The sequence below is a fragment of the Aphelocoma coerulescens genome, chromosome 1A (assembly GCF_041296385.1).
Source record: "Aphelocoma coerulescens isolate FSJ_1873_10779 chromosome 1A, UR_Acoe_1.0, whole genome shotgun sequence".
NCBI lineage: Eukaryota > Metazoa > Chordata > Aves > Passeriformes > Corvidae > Aphelocoma > Aphelocoma coerulescens.
Window position 1 is genome coordinate 11,253,883 of NC_091014.1, and position 24,910 is coordinate 11,278,792.

Genomic DNA, 24,910 nt, shown 5'->3' on the forward strand with positions numbered 1-24,910 from the left:
TCCTTACGTAATGTAGATGAACTAAATCATCAGTTTTAGGAGTGGCCCTGTCTTCCATTTCTGGGTAAGTCTTTACAGCAATTCATCTTTTCCTCTCTCAAGAATGTTGCTTCAGTACCTGTTGAAGCCATTTGTATATCTGACCCATCTTGTGTTCCCAGTGCTACTCATTTAGACTTTCTTTTTTTAATGTTCTTACAGCATATCTGATGTAATTTGAGATGCCTTTTCACTGTATTTTCTAATGAGTAGAAAAGTAACATGAAATATTCTAATATGCACTGACATACAATTTTCACACATCTGCAGGTTGGAATTCCCATCAGAAATGTTTTCCTGGGGCCCTTTAATTAAAAAAAAGTTTAGGATACTTACATTATAAGACTACAGAGGAAAAACAGAAGCAACAATTTTATAGGCAGCAGGAATGACATAAAAATTAATCTCTTCAAGCACCAAAAATAAAAAAACCCCCCACTTTTATATAATGCTTCCACATTGCACTGACTAGAACCACAATGTGATTAACAGAGGTATTTTTCACTTCAGTTAGTTCAAGTATTTCATTAATGGGAATAAAACTTGAATAAAATGTTATATGTCAAAATTTTTTCTTGTTTGTCTCAAAACACTCAAAATAAAATATTAGGTATTTTCAGAATAAAAGGTGCATTATTTGTGATATTTCCATCACAGCTTACATATTGTTTCAAAAAAAATGGAACAAATAGTATAAATCTCAAAAATGAAATAAATTAATTAAGTTCAGTTACAAGTTTTATGTGATCCCCTATGTAGTTAGCCCAGTATTTCAATTAACAAAAAAAACCTTCATGCACAGATCTCTGAATTTAAGGTGTTTTGTAACTACAGAGATTTAGCTGCTGTTTAATGTAACAGGCAGCGAAATGCCACTGGATTTGTCTGCAATATGCAGCCTGAATGTGGTCATGAGCTGTTGGAGTGGCATTGAACAGACCAGCTCTGGGGTTGGGTTCCTTACTATGGGGTTAGCTGTTCCTTATTTTGTGGGGAAAATAAGCTAGCATTACTTTTATGTGTAGATATTTATATATCTCTAGATGTCAGTGTGCATGTGATGGTTTCTCTAGAGTTAAGCACATACTTTTAGAGATACCTGAGAAGACAGCACCTTGACTCTGGACATTTTAAGTCATCTGGGGTGCTGTTAAATGTCTGAACCTATACAATGTGATTATGAGGGGGTCTGTAAGCAGCAGACCTGAAGGTGGCAATAGTGGGGCCTCTGGCAGAACATGAAGTAACACAGCTAAAATGGCATCTGGCGAAGTTTCTTGTGCTGAAATGCAAAGCAGTCCATGGTTTCAGGCACTGAAAGCCTCTCAGTGAGGTGTAGCACATGGTCACACTCTCATGGTCCTGATGATCAGTTCTTGCTGCTGCCTGGCAAGGGATGCAGAGAGGTTTCTCTGCTTGTGGGTTTCACATGGTAGCTGCACTCTGAGCCCAGATGGACTTGTTGTATGTGCCTATATGCACGGGAAGGACAGACCTGACATGGCTACAGATCCAATGAACCCCTATGCACCCAGAGCTCCTGTAGGAGAATACAGGGCAGGCTGGCAGGGAGTGTGCGACTGCCTCTGGCTCTGCCAGAGATAGTTGGTTCTGGACAGCTGAGGGATGGGAGTAAAACTCTCTAGAGCACGCTATGGGCTAGACAAATTGTCCCAGATTTAGGCCATTTAGGTTGAGTAATCCCAACTGAAGATGTGTATTTGTGTACGGACAGATATTTGGGCGTGTGCATTTGCTTAGGCAGGGTGGAGGGAGAAGGAAGCAGAAATGTGATTGTTTCTAACTATTTGCAAAAGTAGTATGATTAACCCCAAAGTTTGCATGCTCTTATACTGTAATGATTGTCATTTTAAAACTAGCTTTTTGCCTTCGAGCTATCGGGGAAAAGACCTGAGGGAAAACTACTGTCGAAACCCTCGAGGGGAAGAGGGAGGCCCTTGGTGTTTCACCACCAGTCCAGAAACACGCCATGAAGTCTGTGACATCCCCCTCTGCTCAGAAGGTAACCCAGCACAGCTTCTGCAGGAAGCTGCCTTTGCTCTGCTGACAGCAGCTGCACAGAACATCCAGTAATCACTTGCTCACGGCCTTTAAAGAAAGAATAGGTGATTTCTCAGTGAGAGTAACTCATATAGCAAGAAGTTGTTAGAGGAAGAGGAGATCTTGTTATGTTCCAGTGCGCTGGAAGGTTTCAGGCTCAGCAGCTTTTTTCAGGTTATGGAGGAGCTTGAACAATGAAGTTGTGCTGATCACGCAAATGTGACCCTTTGTTTTGGCTTGTCTAGCCTATACTGAATCCATTAACAATTTCAGTATTACTATGTGATAAAATCATCTAGTGCCATTCCATAGTAAAATCAGCTTTTCATTTTCTTTTTGATGAAAATATAGATAGTGGATTACAAGATGAAAGCTTAAGATAAGCATGCATTTTGTGTTTTGAATAAATACTGTAAATAAGTATAACTCTTTACAAATCCAACCCCATTTGACTTTCAAGTCACAGAGTTTGAAAGATGCCTTATATGCACCATTGCATTTTTTGACTTTTAAATTCTGTTAACCTCCAAACTAAGCTCTTGTATCTTGCTAATCAGCCAATTCAGTTCCAGTCAACCAACCTATTTAAATCTTCAAGATAGGATGCCTTTAATTTTCCTGCTAATGTGTCACATGCAATAGTTATGCTGTCGTTAGGAAAGGAAGAAGATAGGGAGGGAGGGAGGGAGGCGGGGAGGGAGGCAAAGAGGGAGAGAAAAAAAGAAGAAGGAAGAGAATCATTTAAAGAGCTTGAGAATTTGTTAAAACACCTCATTTAAAGATAAATTTATGTGAGTTTCAAATGGGGTAAGACCTGGAGCTCATTTCAGGATGAAGACTTTGGTAGCTGAAGTTTAGTGATATTTGTAATTCCATAAAATAATATTTTCTAAATGATCCTTCCTTACAATTACTCTAATTAGGGAGTACTTGAGAAGTTTGTCTACAGTTAATTATGGTGAATTTATTTTATATTTTCAGAGCTCTCATTCTAAATTTTGCTCAACAATGCTTTCAAATTCCTTTGGTAACTTTTGCCCACTCTCCCTCTATGCACCCTACCTACTATCCTAAACCCGGACTGAAAATGTATCTTAGTTTAAGCTGCCAAAAATCATTGGTAGCAAAAAAATACAGTATCATTTGTAGCTGAAAGTGCTGAGTATTAAAACAGACATATTGCACTGCACTAAAATTGGGATTCAGCCATTATTGTGCACTTCAACTTGTCCTGTAGTTATACTGACTTAGTGATTTAGAATAATACTTGGTGCTTAATTAGATTATACCACCTTTAAAAAATACTTCTTCCTTAGCTATATGCATCTCTCTTACTAACCATAAGTAAGATTAGTAAAAATCTGATAGGAACATGAATGCCTCTACTAGCTCATCCCTACCTGCTTCAAAACTGTAAGTGTCCTATAAAGTGATATACAATTTAAGCATCTGGATTAGCTCTAACAGATACGATCATATTCCAAAGGGCATTACACATACCAACCCAACAGAAAGGTACAATTTTTTAATACCTCTTTAGGTTGGTTTCAATATATAAGAGCAGGAACATGTTGGGGTTTTTCGTTGGGGTTTTTTTGTGGTATAAGTTATCAGTGTAATAAATGCCTAGTGTCTATTTTTTTTTCCCTAGTTGAATGCATGACCTGCAATGGAGAGAGTTATAGAGGGCCAATGGATCACACCGAGACGGGCAAGGAGTGTCAGCGCTGGGATCTTCAGAGACCACACAAGCACAAATTTCGTCCAGAGAGGTAACCTCTCCTCCCCCCCAAGCAAGACCATGTGGTCATAATTTGAAAATTACACACATTCTGGAAACAGCTGAGGAAAACTAGCATTAGGTCAACTGAAATTTATGGAGTTCACCAGTTTTAGATGCTTGGGTTCCTGGCCCATGGTGTAGGCTGGCTACTGTCACAATGGAGATGCAGGATGGGGAGTAGAGGCTGTTTTGTGCAGTTCTGATTACATCCCATGCCTGATTGGTGTAGTGATGTGCACCTAATACTTTCATTGACCAAAACTTTCTCCGTAGCTTCATTGACAGTAAGTAAATAACCTCAGAATATTTCTCTATATATAGATATGCAGCTGCAGTCAGCTTAAATACGTTAATCACATAGTAAATAATGATTTAAAGTCATGAATTTTTGTTCGTTTTCTTAACACAGTTACTGAATATAAACTTCCAGTATTGTCAAGTAACAATATTCTCTTTTTTGCAATATTGAATAGCTTTAAAGCTGTGGGTGATCTTCCATTATAGTGACATTTAAATATCCAATTTATTTCACCAAAATGTTTGCCGACTGCATCTGTTTTTCCACCCTGGGAAAGGATTTAATAATTCTGTTTAGCATTTTATGGACATGGATTTCTTTCTTAGACTTTTTTGTTTCTGGGTTTTTTTTTTTTTTTATTTAGGCACAGATTCACAGTGCCAAAAGTTGAGTCAGAAACAGCAAGGCAAATTTCATCCCTGTTAGGGTTTGTCCTAGAGGGCCAAATTCACCCAACTACAAAGGGTCATCCATAATACACACTTCTGAAAGTACTGTGGGAGGGAGGGGGTGTGCAGGGGTTAGGCCACACAGGAGGGGGTCTCTCTTCATCTCAAACCAGACTACAGTTTCATTTTAGTTTTATTCTGGATTTTGGCTTAACTCCATTTATATATTGTTTTGAATAAACTTAAACTGCCAGATGAAGAATGCAAGAATCAACAAAACCAGAATGATTAAGACCTTCCACTGAAGTTATCTTTTTATGTGTTAAAGTGTTTCACTAAATAAAGCATTATTTTTATTCTAAGAAATATGGGTACTGGTAGATTTTAGAAAGCATGATTATTCAGCAAAATATTGAGGATCTGCAGTTTTGGAGGTTATGTGGTATAGTCTTTTTTTTCCCTTGGCTTGGATGATCTGCTTCATGAATAATAGCAGGCTATCCCATTGTTCTGCCACAATAAATATTTTGTGTTAGCAGAGTGGGATGGAAGATAATCTGTTTCTGAGTTTTGCCATGCACTTACTGTGCATTCTAGAATAAGGCACAGAAACAGTTTTGTTCCTTGGGAGTGAAACATTTATAGAACTCCTGGGTACAAAGAATAATAATTTTACTGTCAGGAGGAAATGTCTTTTTTTCCATTAATTTCTGATTGTTTGCAAAATAACTTTTCAGACTAACCACAGTCTTACGAACAATCATCTTCCTCTTTGAAATAATTCCTTCAGAGAACATCTTCTTGAGAGTTTTGAGACAGTAATAAAGTGGGGGTTTTTTAAAAAAAAAGCAACCCATCCAGATTGAACTGATCTGTATTGGCTTTCAGAATACTAATGTAGTCCAGTGGATTTCTGATACACTGATGTTAATTAGCTCTGTTACTACTAAAGGTAGTAACAATAATACTTTGATTATACAAGATTTATAAAATGTTATGGGGTTTGGTTTACTGGTCTGGTTTTTTTGGTTTTTTTTTCCCCATAGTCGTGTAAGCTGAAAATAAGAGGTCTGGAACAAATGACCCATTAAAACACAGCAGTCTCTAGAGACACTTACAGTATACCATCCAGGTGTAATGTAAATAACTTTGAAACCAGGAAGGACTATCTGGATAGAATTAAACCTATTTGCATTTATGGCTTCATCAGTTGCAATGACAAAGAAAAGGAATAAAGATGGTAATCTTTTCAAATTCTCAAGTCTACCTGTTGTTGGACAGTGCTTTTGGCCTAGGGTAAATACAACTCACTTTTCCTTTTTGTCACCTCAGTGATTTGTTCCGAATTTAGTCCCCTCAGAGGTCACTTACTGAAGATGTGTACTGTCTGCTTAGATGTGATTGAAGCTAGCAGAAGGAATCCCTTCAAACAGCTCCTGCATGGCTCATTTTTAGCTATTTGTGGATGCAGACATATTCTGAAACGCCACTTCTCTTGTGTACTCCTCACGGGCACAGTTAAGCCTCAAGATGGAAGGAACACCACTGAGGATAATGTGTTGGGCATAGAGCAGCATGTGGGGGAAATTTTTTTCACCTTTTCTGCTCAAACTCAAATATCCTGTGAAAATATTTATTACATGGAGGAAAGTAGGGTTGAAGTGTAGCATAGGAGGTGAGTAACTGCAGATATCCTTTTATTAGTCCCCTGGTTTATGTCTTTTGTATGAAAATTTACTTTATAGAAAATCAAGTTTCCAGTCCTACATGACTTTTAAAACAAAACAAAGGGGAAAATAAGTCTTGGTGAAGAGTTTTAGATATTACGTTTCGTTTTAGTTCCAGGAGAGCTGGAGATCAGCATCTGCCTTTTTAAAAAGAGTAAATGTTATCTCTTTGGCTGATACTCTCCTCCCCTTTTTCTAGAAACTGAGGTAAAGTCTTGATTTCGACACCAGATATGTATCTTGATGCTTCATTTCATTTTTGGCAGTGAAGTACAGCTACTGATGTTTCAAGGGGGGAAAAAAGGAAATATGTAGAGTTCTGAAAGATCTCTGAAACCTCAGGCTCTTTCTTGGGTCTAAGAAAGGGGTCTGTGCCCAAAAGTACTGGGGAAGGAGGAGTGTGCACAACAAAAGGTCTCAGGGAATTCTGCCTAGCATCACTGTTGAATTGTGTGGAACAGTTTGAAGCCCTGTCGTTTATCTTATTGCTATTATTTGTTTCTTAAAGGTGCTAGTTGGCCTTTTTTATAGGAATTGTTGCTTGCTGGGTATGAGGGAAGGCAGAAGCCTCTGTGAATATTGGGGGAAGAACCATTGACTGGGAAGGCTGGTTTTGCTCTAGAAAAGGACAAATAGATCTAGTAGGTGAAAAGATGGCTCACTGGCACTACTTCATCCACCAAAGACACTCAGAGCTTGATCCTAGAAGAACATCTCTCCCTAGGTTTTAGTTAGTAAATAACACATTTTTGACATACTGTGAGAACATGCCATATAACATTAGGAAGGATGGAGCATTCAGTGCTAAGACAGACATTCGTAGTCTAGAACATGGCTTCTTTACATCCCCAGCTGTTTTGGATGCTTTTTTAGAGCTATGGCTGCAGATACTTTGCCATTCCTGGACTCACCATGGTTCTTGGGTGGTGACATGTACTTTCCATGCTATTTGACGTGGAACATGTTCCACCAGCATCAAAGCTCATCACTGCACCTACTGGGTGGCCAAAACCATCTTGTTTTCTGCTGTATTATTAGCCCCTTAACTATTTCCTTGGGGAATCTTTGGGCACAACTTGTTCCTTTACAGTTTGTCTTATACCTAGCAGAAAACAAGGTACTGCTGCTAGATCTAAAATTATCACATTATTGACTGCCATTGAATTCTCAGTTTGGTGAGGTTTCTCCTTGGCTGTTTTGTTGTCATTTTGGTGGGTTTTTTTTTTGAATTCTACTTAAATCTTATCCTTGTCCCTTGTATAGTTGAAGGCTTCTCCTAAGAAATGGGAGATCAAGGTGCAAATGAGTCAAAATTAGAATGATCAATTCACAGAAAAAGCACCCTAGCAAAAGCATACACTTGTAAATCATATTTTCCTCTGCTTGCATGAAGCACATCTGCTTGCAGTTGTAAATGGATTCAGGTTCCCAGGTAGTTAACTTTATTGTTCTCTTACATACTTTTCATGTTTCCCTCAGGGGCAAATCTATTTTTTGTTTCTTTTGCAAACATATTTCCATAAAACTGGAAAGCCAAGACAATTTGTATTCACTAGTAAAAAAAAAAAACAACCCGATGCATTTATCTCCTTCAAGTTTACAGATGTTAGTAACATGTACTTATACAAAAACCCCCTACTTATCTTGGATATCTGTCTGATCATCAATGATGGCTGCAGGAATGTGGAAACATTTAAATAGCACAATAATATCTAGTCTTAATGAGATAAAGTGAAGCGGAAGTTATTTCCTTATTTTTCTCCTTCTTTCCCCCAACGCTTGAAATGAGAGCATGACCAAAAATGAGCTCCATTACAAATCATTAGTATCTATCATTAGTAGAATAGCTACTCAAAATAGCTTCCAGTTTGAACCGAGGGCTGTTGCACTGGAGAACCTGTTTTCTTAATGAGCCTGGCATGGCAGGCTGTATTTAGATAATCCACATTTAATTGGTCTATTTCAAAAAAATGAGTGGCTTAAGTGTCTGGTCATCAGTTGACAGACACAAGAGCAAGAGTTCAGCAATTAGTGGAGTTACCCTATCTGGTACCCTGTGCATTAGCACAGCAGGGAGTCCCCTCAGTGGAGGTCTGATTCTGCTGCATATTTGGAAAGTGTTGATACATTATTAACATTCTAACAGCATTAAGAGTGTTCGCATCCCTCCTACAGGATCAGACCCCAGGTTAATAGGAACCGGTTCTTGTTTGCCTCTGCTGAAATCTGTCCTTTAAGTACCTTGTAGAAGGCAGTACCTTGTGCAGTGTTGCCAGGAAGATTTCCCTGACACGTTTCTCATTGTGGTTTACAGATATCCTGACAAGGGCTTTGATGATAATTACTGCCGCAATCCCGATGGCAAGCTGAGACCATGGTGCTACACTCTTGACCCTAACACCCCCTGGGAGTTCTGTGCAATTAAAACGTGTGGTGAGTTCAAGCAAAATTTATTACTTCCTTTTCCTTTCCAAAATCTGGACGCAGATATTTCAAGCAGTGTAGGACCACCCCTAGTTCATTCATTGCCCTTCACTAGCTTTTAAAACATAGCTTTCAAAGAGGGTTTCCATTAAACACTTTATATTTAATCTGGACAGGAAAGAGTTGTGTGTTACTTAACACTGGAATATGTGTATGTCTTACATACTGTAAATTGCATTAAAATGTAGGAAAATCAAGAACTAAAAAAGCGAGGCAACAAAATCATGAAGATCTCATGTACAGTGTTAGTTTGGCCATGCTGGACATTTGCATTGTCATTTGAGAGTATCAAATATCATTTGGTGCACACACACTCCATCCCTACTCTGTGTCCTCTGCCAACACCTCTTCACTGCTTTGCAGTTCTAGGCCTTGGGTCCTGCACATTACTCACTCTTGTGCTGAAGACAGAATTATTAATTTCCTCATGGGTCTCTCTGTGTTATTCAGCACTCCATATCAAAGCACTCCACAGGCAATTAATTTCTTTTCATCCATCAGCTACAAGATGGTGGCATTTGTTAACCACATCTTAGAGAACAGGAATTGAATCAAAGTGACATTAAGGTGTACAGTATTGGATGCTCACTTTGAGATGCTTTAGTTTAGCCTTTTAGACTTCCTGCAGCATGTTCTGTCTTCAAAGCCCAGATCATCTTAACTTTGGTGATAGCTCTGACAGATCTATTTTAACGATAATTAGATGTCTTAAATGAAAAGTAAAGGGACAATGAGGAAGATAAAACACTTGGACATTCCTTGAAAATTTGTGCAAAGCAATTTTTCTAGACTTTCATGGTAATACTGGGGCTAGGGCAGATGGTAGAATCAGTTTTGTTGAGACATGCTTTAAGTATTGGAATGGGTGGCAGGGAAGAGGTAATAGCTCTGACATGAAACTTTGTGAGCAGTTGCTGCCAAAAGGGGGATTCCACCTTCACTTAGAATTGTTACCAAAGTAATTATGCCGTGCATTTTCAGAATAATTCAGAATTTTCTCTCCTTGGATGTTCATAACTTAGGCCAGTCTAATGTCTTGGAGATCCAGTCCAGTCTAATCAAGTTGTCCAGTTTTGAAATCCAAGGGTTGAGTAAGAATATTCTGTACCTCCTGATGCAGAGTAATTGAACTTACTCTACCTTATGTTATTGTAATTCCAGTATAAGGTAGTTAAACTATCAAAATTATTCCACAGTAAAAAAGGCAAAGTTATTTTGATACTTTGGACAATGTCTAATCAGGTTGTCCATAGACAGAAGAAACTTACCAGAATGGCTGCTTGTTTTGGGTCAGGCATCCATTAAGTCACGGCCATGCTGAAAGTCTTACCTGTGAACTACAGTACTAACCCATGTCATTGTATCGTGACTTACTGATAGTCTTTGGTAAAGAGGAAAGCTCAGTCCTTCCACTTTGTAAACACAGACTGGCTTAGCTATGCAGCTGAATCATCTTTCAATTTTTTAGTTACTCCATTAAGTAAGGAGCTGTTGCTTTGGATTTTTGGCCTGTGTTGGTTTGGGTTTTGTTTTGGTTTGTGGTTTGTTTTTTTTTAAAACTAAACTAAACTGTGCTTCCTACACTTCTCCAATTATTAGATAACATATGAATCATGTGTAGCATTCTAGAACTGTTCTTTTCCTCTGCTAAATATGTTATTATTATGAAAGAAGTATTCCTAAGTTACAGCTGACTGTTTCACAAATGCAGCTTTTATAAAACTTTATCCTTTGGCATTTCCTGAGCTGATGTGTCAGTGTTATGAGGATTCACATCTGGCTTTGTTGGTCACGTAAGCTTACGCCCCATGCAACTTTCAGTATCTACAGTCTGGCCTCAGCTTTATATAATAGTTGGGTGGGATATCTCCTGCAAACTACCGGATTATCAACTTTGTCTACCAAATCATAGTAGAGTACTGAAGAAAAGGTAAAGATTAAAATGAAATAAAAAACTCTCCAGAACCCAGTGTAATGGTTTTCATATTGTGATGAAAGCCTTTTGTCTCATTTCTAGGCAAAAGTTCACTGAATGAACTAGAAATTTCTTCCTTCAGTTAGAAAATATATTAAAATCTGTGGAAATTTCACATGTAAAACTGTATTTTCACTGCAGAAAACTGTAGCTCTTTTGAAATTAATAAGGGAATCTATATGAGAAAAAATACAGAAGTGGTGGTCTTGAAAGCTTAATCCAGCAGATATTTTCAAAGGGTGTTTCTCACAGGCATATGACATTGCCCTCTATGTAAGATGCAGTGCTGCTCGATGCTTTCCTTTATAACCCAGTGAGGGAGTTTATTGCTGATGCTACTGTTAAATCACCATCTTGATGGCCAGAATACTAACAGAAAATATCAAAACCCTGTTTTCAGTTTTCTGTCTTTCTTAAGGCTCATAAAAAAACTGTTTTCCCACCTCCTAGCAGGGAGTCCAAAACACTTGGCTATTCTGGGTTTCAGTGGCTGCTCTGTGTTTCTGAAGCTGGGGCTGTTTGCAATCTCAGAACACTAAAAAGAGAACATCATGAGTTATAGGCCTTTATAGCTTTGTGGTTTGGATTCTCACACAGGTTTTTAATTCCTATGCTGAGGACTGTTTATTTAATTTACAAGAAATACTAATTAGGAAAAAAGCTTTATAAATCCAAGTCCTTGGAGCATATACAAAAATGTAGGTGTCCTCTCTTTGGGGAGTGACCACAAGGCAGCATGCTGCCTGTGGCTTTTGCTACATGTTGTGAGTGCTAGTATGCTCTATAGCCAAAATGCTGACAACAGCTCATATACAAAATTTTCAGCAAAAAAGTTGGTGGAAGGAAGCATTTAGAAAATAAATATGGTTTTAAGGCTGAAGAGAGAGAGGGCATTGTAATTTTACTTCCAAGCACAGAATGCAGCATAAAACACTGTGGCTTACAGCCAGGGCTGTGAGAAAGAGATGACAGGAGCAATTAGGAATTAGAGATGGCTCAAGCTGCAAAAACTGGATTTGGATTAAGACTTTGGGGACCCCAGAACTGGTTTGAAGTTGCTCACATATGTGTCTGTGGTTTGGGCTTGAGACAACTTTTAGTTAGAAGAGAGGATAAAAGGACAACTAACAGCAATGAAAAAGTGTAGGATGAAATGAAGAAATGGAAGCAGTGCCAGCAAACATGAAAAAGGAAAATTACTGTCATTTTGGCATGAGTGAGGACATTGACTACAGGGAAGACAGGAGCAGGGAACTAATACTGCTTTAAAAAAACCCCAAACGTAGCGGCTCCTCTGTGGATGAGCTATAGGGCAATCAGAGAGGTGCTGAGGCCCATAAAGGAAGCTACTTATATCAGTCATTTGAGAACTGCATAGCTTTTTGGAATTATTCTGTTAAGGACAGTGTTTCATCGATGCCTATGTGGTATCCTACCAACCCAGATGCCTTTAACATGGATTTAGCCTTTGCCACCAGTAATCACCGACAGTAGCCAGGAGTGACCAGATCTTGAAAAGCCTTGAGAAAATTCAATAAAGGCCTCAGTTTGATGGGAAAGAGCAAGTAATGAAACACCAAAATTGAGAATCTAGATCTAAAATGAACTGTTGCAGTGTGCCTACAGCCTTTGGGAAGACAAAACCGCACCAATATTAAATTACTTGTTCTTTAGAAACAGAGATTTCAGCTGCCCATTTGAATGCACAGTTCTGATTAAAGAGTAATTTGTCGAATCATTGTATGTAAACAAATAAAAGTAACACTCATTTAAGCTTAATATTTGCAAAAGATAAAGATGTTTATAGAAAGTGGGTAGTGAAAAGAGATATTTAGTAGTTGAGAAAGTATTACCTTCCATCTTGCTTCACAAGGAGACAAAAAATAGGTCCCGTGTTCACTGTTTATGCAACAGCTTAATCCACATTTCCTCAAAAAGGATCCTTCTCAAATCTTTTTCATCATTTCTATGATAGTTTTGAAAGTGAGATTTAAGAACTTTAAACCTGAGGAAATCCACTTTTTTTTAATTGATTTAAAATATAAATTGTTTGAGTTTAAAGTCTTGTTGTAGCCATTGGAAGAGCCTGGCAAGATCTCTCTGTTCTCAAGGACAAATGAACTGTATGTGTGAAAGTTTTAGGTGACAATGAGTTCTTCAGTACTGTGATTCTTGAGCCTGGCTATAATTCATTTCTTCACTTTCTCATATGTTTTTACTGAAAAAAAAGAAAACGCTAGAAAACAGTGGGGTTTTGTCTTCCATTCATGTACTGTGTCATAGTGCATTGAAGAAAATGTGGAAAGGAAGAAATTGCCACTAAACTACTGCCCAGAACTGTGAATGCCATTGCTCAAGGAAGGGACGCCTGAAGGCAGTGTAACTGAGCATGAGCAGCTTCAAAATGTCACTCGGCTTTCTGATATTTTCAGAATTGTATGGATCACGTTTAGAATCAACTTTTTAAATATTGTTCACAAATCAGGGCACATTTTCCTTCTATTGACTGACACTGTAGAAAAGATATTTCATTAATATAAGCAAAAACAGGTATTTTCCTCATGATGTAATTTAGGACTCTGTTTCTTTTCCAACTGTGTCTTTTTCCAAAAATACATACGTTGTGTTGTCATGAAAGAACATGAATTCTCCAGCAAAACCTCTAACTTCTTTTAAGTCAGTAGGAGTCTCACCATTGACCTAAAATTTGTGCAGGATTTTCTTCTGGGTCATTGGGATTAGAGTCAGAAATAGTATCTAGCTGGTTACTTCAGCTGTCGAATGACTCAAGGCCCCTGCTGATTCCCTCATGCTGGCGTTGCTGTGAGAACCAGAACTGGGAAGACTATCTGTGGCTTTACACATAAGACTCTGGATAATGTTTCATCTTTTTACTTAAGCATCTATGAATGTATGAGCCGGCCCTTACTAATAAAGTTATGTATTTTGAAGTATCAAAGTAGGAAGGGTTTTATGGAAGAAAAAGGATATCTTTGCATTATTGCCCTTTGGTTGGGGACTTTAGAGTGAACATGTGAACATTAGTAGTATTTCTACTAATGGGAAATCCCCTCATGTATCTGTCTGAATTACATGTTTAATCTTAGTCATCTAGAATTTAAAAAAGAAAACAAAAACCCACAAAGTTCAAAAGTAGCAAAATGCTGCTAACAATTACCAAATTCTTTTCTTCATAATGAACTTTCCTACAGGAGTAAGTAGTGACACTTTATCAATAAATTATAAATAGTGGTCTTTCATAAGATGGTATTTTGTGTGATCTTTCTTTAACAGTACTTTTAATCTCAGTTCAGAACTGTAAAAGTTGAACTGAAGCAAAAAACCGTGGGAACTTCCATTATGAAATATTAGTTTAAAAAGTAAGGATTATTTGTTGACTTTAAATTAATCTAATTAAATTCATAGTGTCTTTCTAATTGGAACAAACCCTTAGATTTGCAGATCTTAACTTATATTTTAGAGAAATTACTGGGATAAGGATGGGAATTCAGATTTTTATCTTGATCTTGATTTCACCTTGTAAGAGAACTGGTGAGTGTGTTCTTAGGGCTCTCTCACCAATGCTCGGCACATCTGATGTTCATGCTCAGAATTATTAAATTTAGTTAATTTGGTATGTGGGGAATGAAAAATTAGCCTCAACAACAAGACCAATACTGAGTGGAGATGACTCTGTAAGTTGTAGGCTTGGACAGCCTGAGCACTTCTTGGTTTGGCAAGTGCTGTATAGTCTGCAGTGTCTGGTGAGGCAAGCACTGCTTCTCAAGCTCTTGCCTGTTCCTGTGCACATCCAGCCCAACTTTCATTAACAGGAACAGGGAGACTGTTCCCATCATGCCTGTTTGTGGAATCACCAGCTGAATGAAGGATTTCTCGAGGATTGGTAAGTTTTGAGGCTTCTGTGAGACTCAAAAGCCAGAATGGGAATTGGTTCTGAGGGCACAAGCCTTCAGAATTTCAGAATTAAGTTCCAGAAATATTTTGGAACCTCATTTTTCATGTTTTAAAATGAGGTATTTGTAGTATATGCAGATGGTACAGCAAGGAGATTTTGGGGAGGGTTCTGTGGACCTTTTGGAACAATGGAATGGCTTTATTAATTAAAATGATAATATTTTAGTGATCCTTCTCATTACTAGAATTCTTATTGAGAGCTGCCACAAAGTAGCAGCAGATAATCACGTTGTAGATTTTGAAATAATTTCTCTCTTAGTCATTATAGTGCAAATCTTTGCAAAAGTGGCTTGGCTGTGCAAGTATTCATGACAATGTGAAAGTTGAGTTTTTCTGGTGCCTTTATGTTGTATGTTTTGACATGGCCAAATTGTAAAATCTGATCTACAGATAGAGGTCACTGTCCAGACATGCAGGGTAGGGTTCAACAATGAGCTGTGTATCTGCAGATGTAAAAAGAAGGAATGCTCTTCAAAATTACTATGGCCTTGCTTAAATCAATTAATGAATTACTTATTTCATTTCAGGCATGTGATTTTAAAAAATCTCAATCCCACATAATGATGTATAAACACGATACTGATTATTTCTTGTTTAGCATGACTGAGTCCAGAGTAGGTGCATTGTAGAGTTCATTACAGTTGAAGTAGTAACTTATTGTGTATAGATAAGGTCTTTGCAACAGCCTGTATTAGGATGATTTTTTTGTGCATTATTAGTATTATTTAAAAATACTTTTTTGCTAGAGTTATGTGGTTGTAATTTATTAATTTACTTAGGAAACATTATGAAGCCAGGGTTTCTGCTGAAATTTATTATCTAAGTAAACTCTTCTCCCTGCCCCCCAAAGTTTTTCCCCAAATCTTTTTCATTTTTGTGAAGGCCATGCAAGTATTTTTAAAAAAGACTAATATGTATTTGAATGTGGCACAGCAACGTTCACTCTAATCAGCTTAGAAGCTATTTTAGAATATAACTCCATTTGTTTTCATATATTATTTATGATTGAAAACTGGAATATTGCAGCTATTTATTACTATTAGTTGTATAAATTAATATTTTTGTAGTCTAATTATTTAAAAAGTGATGTATAAAGACTAAACATATAGTTACTGGCTGCAAGCCTGTTTGATGAATCCCCTAGAAAGAGTGAATTTGTCAGCCTGCAGAAACCTCCTTGTGATACTTTCAGTGCCATATCCTTTTGACTTTGGAATGAGTTTGGAACTCAAAATCCCATTGAAACAGGACAACATTTGCCTTGGGAAGGAGGGACAGGAAATGAATTTGACCATGAAACACTGATTTAAAAACATCAACCAGATGAAGAGAAAAAGGGATGCATGGATAAATGTATAATTCAACTGCAAAACTTGATGTTATGATCTGACAGGGAAATGATCTTTAACGTCAAAGATCAGTCAGCAAATCAGCCAAAACCATCTGTTATGACATTTGGTTTCCTTAAGATCCATATTTTCTCCAAGTTCATGGAACTGGCTCAAGTTACCAGGAGTGAACTACATTATGAGTAACACACAAATACTGCTCTACTCACTGGACCATTTGAAGAAAACTAACTAAGGAACTTTAATAACATACTTACTGCTGGCAACTAATACTTTTAATATAATTCATAAAATTAGTTTTGTGAACAATAGCAATTACCAACAGATACACAGTTACTTTAAAAATATTGTATTGGGAACTTCTGAGGATATTGCAGAAGCGTTGCCCTTACTGCAGTATATTTAGTTTTGTACTACTTTATATATATCTGATGCAATATCTGTGCCATTAATTTGCAATTATGAAACTTGCATAAGAAATAAAAAGAACCTTTCAAGTTATGTGAATGAGTCATTTAAAAAACACTTTTTCTGAATTTAGTTCAAGACAGCCCACACCAGGGTGAGTGCAGAGTATATCAACATCTGTAAGAGATCTTGAGTCTGATGAATTTGTTAGTCTTTAAAACATTTTTCTCTCTGTAGAGAATACTAATCTTTGATTTCAAAAGCTGGGCCTTTTTTTCCCTCTTTTAACCATATGAAGCACAAAAAAAACCCTTCTAGGAGAATTTAGCACATTAATTTATAATAGGATTTATATTCTTTTTTTATTATTTTTTTTATTTACGTCTTTTTTTCTTGTGACCTGATATTCTGGGAATTCTTTAGAGGAACCGAATTGTATTTTAATCCTACAAATATGTATTACCATGTTTAACAGTGAGCATGTGGGTGGTCACTCAGGTTTTTGAAGCTGATGGAATGATATTTGCTGAACTGGAAAAAGTAACCAGGAATATCTTCTGATCTCCAGTGATACAGCATAGGCCAGGTGTCTCACACAAGAAAATATTGCAGATTCTTTGCATGCAAGTGGATAAACTAGCATAAAGTCCAGCACTTACTTTGATTTTGTGGATACTGTAAATGTAAAGAGGAAAAAATTACTCTGTAATCACATTGGCAATTTCACCAAAGAACTGCAATTACCATGATTTGAACATCATGTAATCCATTACTCCATCCATAATGTGGAGTTCAAACCTGACATCCTGAGCCATTCTTAAGAGAATGAAACAGCACTTCTTGTCTGGGTCTGCAGACGAAAGTGTGGTGAACAGCACAGAGGCGGCAGCTGAGACGACAACGTGCGTTCGGGGACAGGGTGAGGGTTACCGTGGCACCGTCAGCACCATATGGAGTGGGACCCAGTGCCAGAGGTGGGACTCCCAGTTTCCTCACCAGCACAACATCACTCCTGAGAACTTCAAATGCAAGTGAGTAGAGACGTGTGGGTGTTATTACTGCAGCGGGAAAAGAGCTGAGTTTTGAAATGTTTACAAGTCACACCACTTGAGTAGACCATAGGGCCCCTGTCCCTGCTCTGTGTCCTGCATCCACTCTACCTGCTGAGGCTCAAAACCTTTTTAGCTTGGGAAAATCATTCCTTCAGATCTCAAGGCCGTAGTTCTAGATGAACTTGTGTGAAACCCTAGGGATTTTTATGAGCATTTCTTTCAAGAATACATTCACCAGTTTGATTGTGAAGTGTCTGGATGTGTTCCAGACTGGGACCTGAATCCCAACAGTGCTGATATATATCCACTGTTTTTTTTCATGGAACTAAAAACTTCTCCACAGTTTGATTGTTGAATTTTATTTAATATGTCCTAATTATTACATAAATGCAATCTCCCTTGCAATAATTAACATTTATAATATTTGAAAACAGTTCTTTTATTTTTCATATTTTAAATCCTTTTTCTGCTCATTACTAAATTTAGTTGCATCAATTGGACTGCTTTTACACTGGTCATTGAACCTTTCTGTATGGTTCATGAACTCCCAAGATGTGAATAATCTACTAATTTTAGGCAATTACCTTAGTAATGTTCTTTCAGTCCTTTTTAGGTAAGCATAGAGGAAACCTCATTGACCAGAATGGAGCCACAGCCCAGTTTGTACTAAATATCTTTATTGATGGGTAAATATCAGTAAGAATTACTGATATTTAGTATTAGGCCCATTCTTTCCATAGTCTGTTATCAGTAAGTGCTGCAGATGGAAAAAATACAGTGAAATATGAAGATGCACAGAACATGGCAACAACTGTCAGGAGATGGGGAAATAAAACTTACATTTAAGAGGTTTGACTATTTCACACAATCTGCAAAAGACATTTAAAGATTTTCCCTTGTGACTAACTTTTACTTTAAAGGTAACAGCTGTATAGAATTTCAACATACACTTTTTTTATTTTCCATGACTCAGTTTCTTAAATGAGTCAGTGATAGTCTACAGCACTCTGTTTCTCCAAACTCAGCAGAACCATTCAAAGTAGGGAGTTTTAAGCACTTTGGTAATGTTTGTATTTAAAAGCACTTGTAATGTATTGCAGGTGTATCCAATGTCAGTTGCATGCAAATTTTGATGGAGGATCCTGAATGAAAATATTGTTAATCTTCAAATGAAATCTTATATCCCATCAAAACACGTCTGCTGAAAATGAATTCCCATAAACATATTCTTATTATAGTTATTTTTTTTTTCTGGACACTATGTTCTTGCTGGCTCCTTATCTCCTTGCACTTGACACTGATCAGTAATACAGAGACCTGAAGGAGCCTGTATTTTTGTTAATTTGTAACAAAAAACAATGGACCACATTGGTGGGTTTAGGTTATCCCTGCTGTGAGCTAACATATTTATTTTTATAGGGATTTGAGGGAGAACTACTGCCGAAATCCAGATGGATCTGAATCACCCTGGTGTTTTACCACTGACCCAAACATCCGTATTGGTTATTGCTCCCAGATTCCCAAGTGCGATGTATCAAATGAACAAGGTAACAGAGGAAAGGGTGATAATATGATTTTAAGTGAATGCTATACTGTTCCAAACAGCAAGTGGACAGGCTTGAAAACTGAAGTGTTGTATCTGTATTATACCTATGTAGTTCTGCTTTGGCTTTATTTACATGTTTGGGATTCATTGTGGTGTAAATGAGATTCATTTCTCAGTTTGATTTTTGATTTCAGCAGGGAAAGCTGCAGCAAAGATTTGATTGGATCTGATTTTTAGACAAGGTGAATCTATGTATCTACTCTACTGTCTTTACATTTCTTAGTTTGAAAGGCATTTTTCCACAGCTGAGATGATTTCCTTGGTTCACAGTCTTTTTATAATTGCATATGAGGTTACCAAAAGCAATTATTTTTCCTTTATTTTTTCTTGCATGTACCTCCTTGTCCAGAAGGGATTGATCCTCTGAGTTCTTACTTGACTCTGCCTGTGAGGTTCATTCTAAATCTTCGTGGAAATGTTTTTCCCATGAGGTCTTGCTATTACTGTAAGGAGTAGTGTTGCATCCTGAATGGATGTCAATCATAGCATAAACTGAGGCTAAGACCTCAGACCTATAACCATACACCAGGCTGCATTAACAGCTCCATCTTTAAGTTGTAGCCAATTTTTCATTTCAAAGATTTGAAAAAGTTGCAGTTGCAAGACTTATTTCAAAGAAAGGATTAAACTTTTATATTCATTCTGTGTTTCTTGTAAAGTATCAATTATCAAAAAGTAAAAATACTGATGAATATGAAATTAAGTGCTTTATGCAAAATGTCTTTATAGTACTGAACATTTTAAACAATCCTCTTGAAAAGTCTCAAAAAGGCTTGTGATAAAAGCTTATGAATTAAACATGACTTCTGCTGGAGTGAACAGGCAAGTTTTTGAATTACATTAAAATTAAAGTCATGCTGATTTTTTGATTTTGCTGAAGTAATACTTAAGTCTAGAATTATATACTGTTGCCGGTATCTGGAATCTTCCAGAGATAAACCAATAAACCTGTTTTTTGTGGAAGAAGGAATAGGGGACCATTTTTGCTGGATTCGAATAAACTATCTTCTGACAACTTTTAGAATATTCTGTGTGACCCATCTAAATTAATCATAAACCAACTATTTATCAAAGAATTTTCCCCATTTTAGCTAAATAAGACAAAAATTAAAATGCTACTGTGTTGAGAAGGAAGGTCTCAAACAGGAGATTACGTGTGTAAATCTGGAAACAATTTTCCATTTTTCTTCTGATTTGATTTATACAGTTGTCTGATTAATAGTGTACAGCATTTACTAAACAGAACACTTGTCTTTAATAATTTGGATTACTGATGGAAAGGAAGAGTTTTCTTCTCAGTGTTGCAAAACCACTCTCCACTTTTTTGTCTCAACATTCTTTTTTCCAGATTGTTATCGTGGCAATGGCAAGAGTTACATGGGGAATCTATCCAAGACAAGATTTGGGCTAACTTGCTCCACATGGGACAAAAATATTGAAGACTTACGTAGGTGTGTACTTATTAAAGAGAAAGAGATGGTTCAGTGAGTCCTGAATAAATACTGCCTCCAGATGGCAACTCTTTTCATCTCCATGGATTCTAAAGTATCCCTTTATGCCCTGGAGTTTTTAATATCTTTGTTTTCCTAATTTTTATTTTTACCTTTTTCTCTTTTTCTTCATGTTTAAATATATTGCACAACATGACTTTGTTCGGGCTAACCACTAATTGCTGGCTTTGGGATGTTTGTCAGTGTTCAGTTTACTGGCCCATTTTACCCCATCCTTGTCCTTGAAAGTTTGGTGCAATGAGAGGATAGTAGGAATGAGACAGGAAATGGTTATCTCGTCAACCTCATCTCATTGCTCATGCTGCTTCAAGGAGGAGGTCGGACTTGAAATCACCTAATATCCCTTGCAGCCTGAAATTGACTCTTGAGTCTACAATATAGTGACAATGACATCAAATGCCATTAATAAGACCTGCAATTTCTGTTGTTTATCATTACTTTGGCTTCGTATTCAAGTAGCAGAAATGGCAGGTTACTTTAATTTATTTGTTGAAGTAAAATGAATTAACAGGACTATATATAAAATAAGGGATTCATAAAAAGTTTTGCTATGTATGAGATATGACACACACTAGTGGCTGTGATGGAAATGGTTTCTCCTTCATTTTCCTTTGGTTTCTGAAGCTGATGTAAATATGCCAGTATTAGCCTTGGTTCTTGTTGTTGAGTCACAGTGCTGAACATTTAAGCCATTGTCCTCTGGAAGGACTGTGTAAGTCAGGAAATCAGCCTTTGAGGAAGCTGTATTGCAAAAGGCAGACTTCAGTGGCCCTGTCTGGAATCATCACCTGGACTATATGTGTTTCTTCCCACAGATGGTGAGAGAGAGGATACATATTTCAGTGTGCTGCCTGTGTAAGGGAAAGAGAAGTTTAGGCTTCTGCTTTCTGAGAAGCCTGATAAGTCTTAGTTTGGTGTGAATGAGACAGTATAAACCTACTGGATACTTGATGCAATTGCATTCATCTAATAGAGCACAGATCAGCTTTTCTTTTCTTACTCCCACACATTTTCCATCTGGGAACTTCTTTGGGGAGTTATCTGTCTCACTGCAACAGTTTCTCTGGTTATGGGTGTGCTAGAGGCAGCATGTGTAGTTGGTTATGGACTAAAGAAGCAGTACAGCTGTAACTAAGGAAGCCCATATTCTTGTATCTGGCAAGCCAAAAATAAACATCTTCCTCTGCTTCAGAGTTTGACCTCAAAATTTCAGGTCTGAAGTGCTTCATGTAGGTTTGCAACTTAGGTGATGCATCACTGCAGTTTGTCTGAGCCATTCATCTTTCTCCTTGCCTGCTGCTCATCCTTGCTAACTTTCTTAGTTTGCCTTTCTTTTGCCTTTGATTTGGCTTTGTAGATTCAATGCTCCCTTGTATTGTTAACCTGCAGGAGAAGGGACCTGTGCTCCCTAGAGAGGCCTGGAGATGTGCTGAGGGCATCACAGACACTCTTCTAATCAGTATAACAATCCCTCTCTCGAGGGTATCTAGAGATTTTAGCTTGAGTGGGAGATCTAGAAGCCTTCCATCTGTCCAGTGGACACAGTGCTTAAAATACCAACCAGAGGAAAGTTGGACCCAGATCCAGCAAATATTTGGGTCTCATCTTCTCTTTGATTTTAACCAGCCCTAAACCCTGACCTGTAGGCTTCTCAATCACCTAATAATACAATGTAGAGCAAAGCAACATTTAACCTTTGAAAATTTGGGCTATAGTATAAAGCTTTTCAACACTTTGAATTTTTTTTTCCCCTGTAGGCATATACAAATATTCAGAGAACCAGATGTTAGTAAACTGAAGAAAAACTATTGCCGCAATCCAGATGATGATTTTCATGGTCCCTGGTGTTACACAGATGATCCTCTCGTTCCCTGGGATTACTGCCCTATTTCTCGATGTGAGTACTTGGTACGCCTCGGGCATTGTCAGCTGTGCAGTCCCAGGGAAGCCACGGTGTCACAAGCATATGCACACCTTACTACTGTCATTTGTGGCAGCAGAAAATGCTTGATTCCATCAAGAATCAATTGTGTGTGACTGAGAAGGAGCAGACAGAAGCTGCTTGTGCAATATATGAACAAGGGGTTCTTTTCCTTGACCAGCTTGGAGATTTCAAGACTTATTTATGCAGCAGGAGCACAAAGGGGCTATTACAGATGGTCAAACATTTTCCAGCAGATCTAGCTATTGAATGAGGGCTGGACGGAGACAAAGAATTGTCTAGCGGTCAGATTGCTGGCTGTGGCCTCAAGAAACCCAGGCAGAGTTATCTTCTGGGCTACAAGCTTCAGAGTCTCTTTGTGTGATCTGTCTTTGTAATGTTAGGATAACTCACTATATATATGCTGAAGTATATATGTGTTATAAAGATTAGATTCTGCTTTGGATGTTTATGGGATGATTTAACTCCTGGCAAGAATTAGGAAAATCATGCCTCCAAAATTGAATGTTTAAATCTAAATAGCTTAAATAAACAGAATTAAGAATCCTAGGGAATTCAGTAATAAACTGATGACAAGTAGAAAAAGATCGTTTTATGCTCAAAAATGTGCAATTCACATTTATGTTCAATATCTTTCTCTTCAGTTCTTATTTCTAAGTTACTTTGCTGTATGTCCTGGGAGAACACTTAAATGGCAAATCAGGCTTTTGAATACATGTCTGTGATCTCTAGAGGTTAAGGATAATGTTACACTCATTCCTAGAGGCAATCTGCTGCATTTCCTCATAGTCTGAACTCCAGAATCTCTAAGAAGTGGTATTTGAAGTCTCAGGTGATATTTTGGCATCTATGTGAAGAGTAAACAAACTGTGCAAAAGGTTATTTGTGTCAATATAAATGAAGAATAACAGCTGAAGAAATATACTTTTTATTCATTTATTCTGAGTTCATTATTTGGATCTGTGAATTCCTAAGGATATATTCTCAGCAAACATTTGGGGGGGTATACAGAATTGCTGAGTAGTACATTTCTGCACTCAAGCACCAGAGAGGGAATATGCCTGTTTTACAATTGTAACTCATATGGACTGGTATTAAAGTACTTTATCTATCTATCTATCTATCTATCTATCTATCTATCTATCTATCTTATCTATCTATCTATCTATCTATCTATCTATCTATCTATCTATCTATCTATCTATCTTATCTATCTATATCTCTATATCTCTATATCTCTATATATCTATATATCTATATATCTATCTAATCTATCTAATCTATCTATATATCTATATCTATGTATATACTTATAGTGTGTGTGTGTATATATATATATGTATATATATATGTATTTGTTTAATGATGGAAATCTAGTTGGATGAGACTGTTTAAATTTCCTTGTGCAAATTTTCAGCAGCAGCTACACCTGTACCTCTAGCTCATAATCCTGGGTCACTCTGTACATGTCACTGAAGGCAAAAAATTTTGAACCAAGTTTAAACAAACTTGTTGTAACAGGTTTGTTTTTTTTTTTTTTACTTTGACTAGATGGAAGAACTGAACCAGATTTTGGGGAACATGTTTTGATAAGAATGAGTTTTTGCTGATAGGAACTTAAAATTTTTGAATTTTTTAAGGAATTGAGAATTTCTTTCAGTCTTATTTGGATTTAATCACACGACTTCTAAAGTTCCTGAAAGCTTATAAGAAAGTCATAACTTCATTTTTCAGCATTTGCTTGTTTGAATGAATCATGTAAATTGAACATGATAGGCAGCCTGATGTCTTCAGGATTCAGCCAAGAAGAAAAATGCTCGACATTCCTGTTACAAAATCTATATTTCTTATTTCATTCTATTGGAAGAAAATTCTGCCTTCTTTTTAAACTTTATTAAATACTGCTTTTTCAGCATATTGAAGAAATCATTTAAGTTTAAAACTTTTTGAACCCTTAAAGATAACAATATGCCATTTGCTGTTGAATTTTACTCTATTAAATATTTAAATGTATTTTAATTTTGTATTATGGCTATCTTATGTGTCTATCTAGGTGAAGGTGATACAACTCCTACTACAATCAGTTTGGATGGTAAGTAAGTTTGTATATGAACTGTGCAGTGCATGACTATCCTCTAAGTCTAGACATTTCTTTCCAATTGGGAAACAAGAGAAAGGTCAGTTAAAGTTATAAAAAACCCACCATACAGACTGAGAAAAATTCATTTTACAAGACAAAAATGGGGAATAGCTCTATTATATTCCTTTATCTATTCTCACTGTCATGTCTTGCCAGTGGTGGGATTAGGTA

The 24,910-nt window shown here is 37.1% G+C and overlaps 1 protein-coding gene across 3 annotated transcripts in view; it reads left to right on the top strand.

Moving 5' to 3' along the window:
• Nucleotides 1-24,910, top strand: part of HGF (hepatocyte growth factor) — a 57,690-nt gene that overhangs the window by 19,956 nt on the left and 12,824 nt on the right. For 2 of the 3 annotated variants that reach the window (XM_069035583.1, XM_069035598.1), the window contains exons 5-12: nucleotides 1,920-2,062; nucleotides 3,752-3,872; nucleotides 8,612-8,730; nucleotides 17,345-17,519; nucleotides 18,960-19,087; nucleotides 20,495-20,597; nucleotides 22,415-22,554; nucleotides 24,653-24,691. In XM_069035583.1, the coding sequence (XP_068891684.1) occupies nucleotides 1,920-2,062; nucleotides 3,752-3,872; nucleotides 8,612-8,730; nucleotides 17,345-17,519; nucleotides 18,960-19,087; nucleotides 20,495-20,597; nucleotides 22,415-22,554; nucleotides 24,653-24,691 (968 nt within the window). The remainder of the gene's footprint in view (nucleotides 1-1,919; nucleotides 2,063-3,751; nucleotides 3,873-8,611; nucleotides 8,731-17,344; nucleotides 17,520-18,959; nucleotides 19,088-20,494; nucleotides 20,598-22,414; nucleotides 22,555-24,652; nucleotides 24,692-24,910) is intronic. The other variant, XM_069035587.1, reaches the window with a different exon arrangement.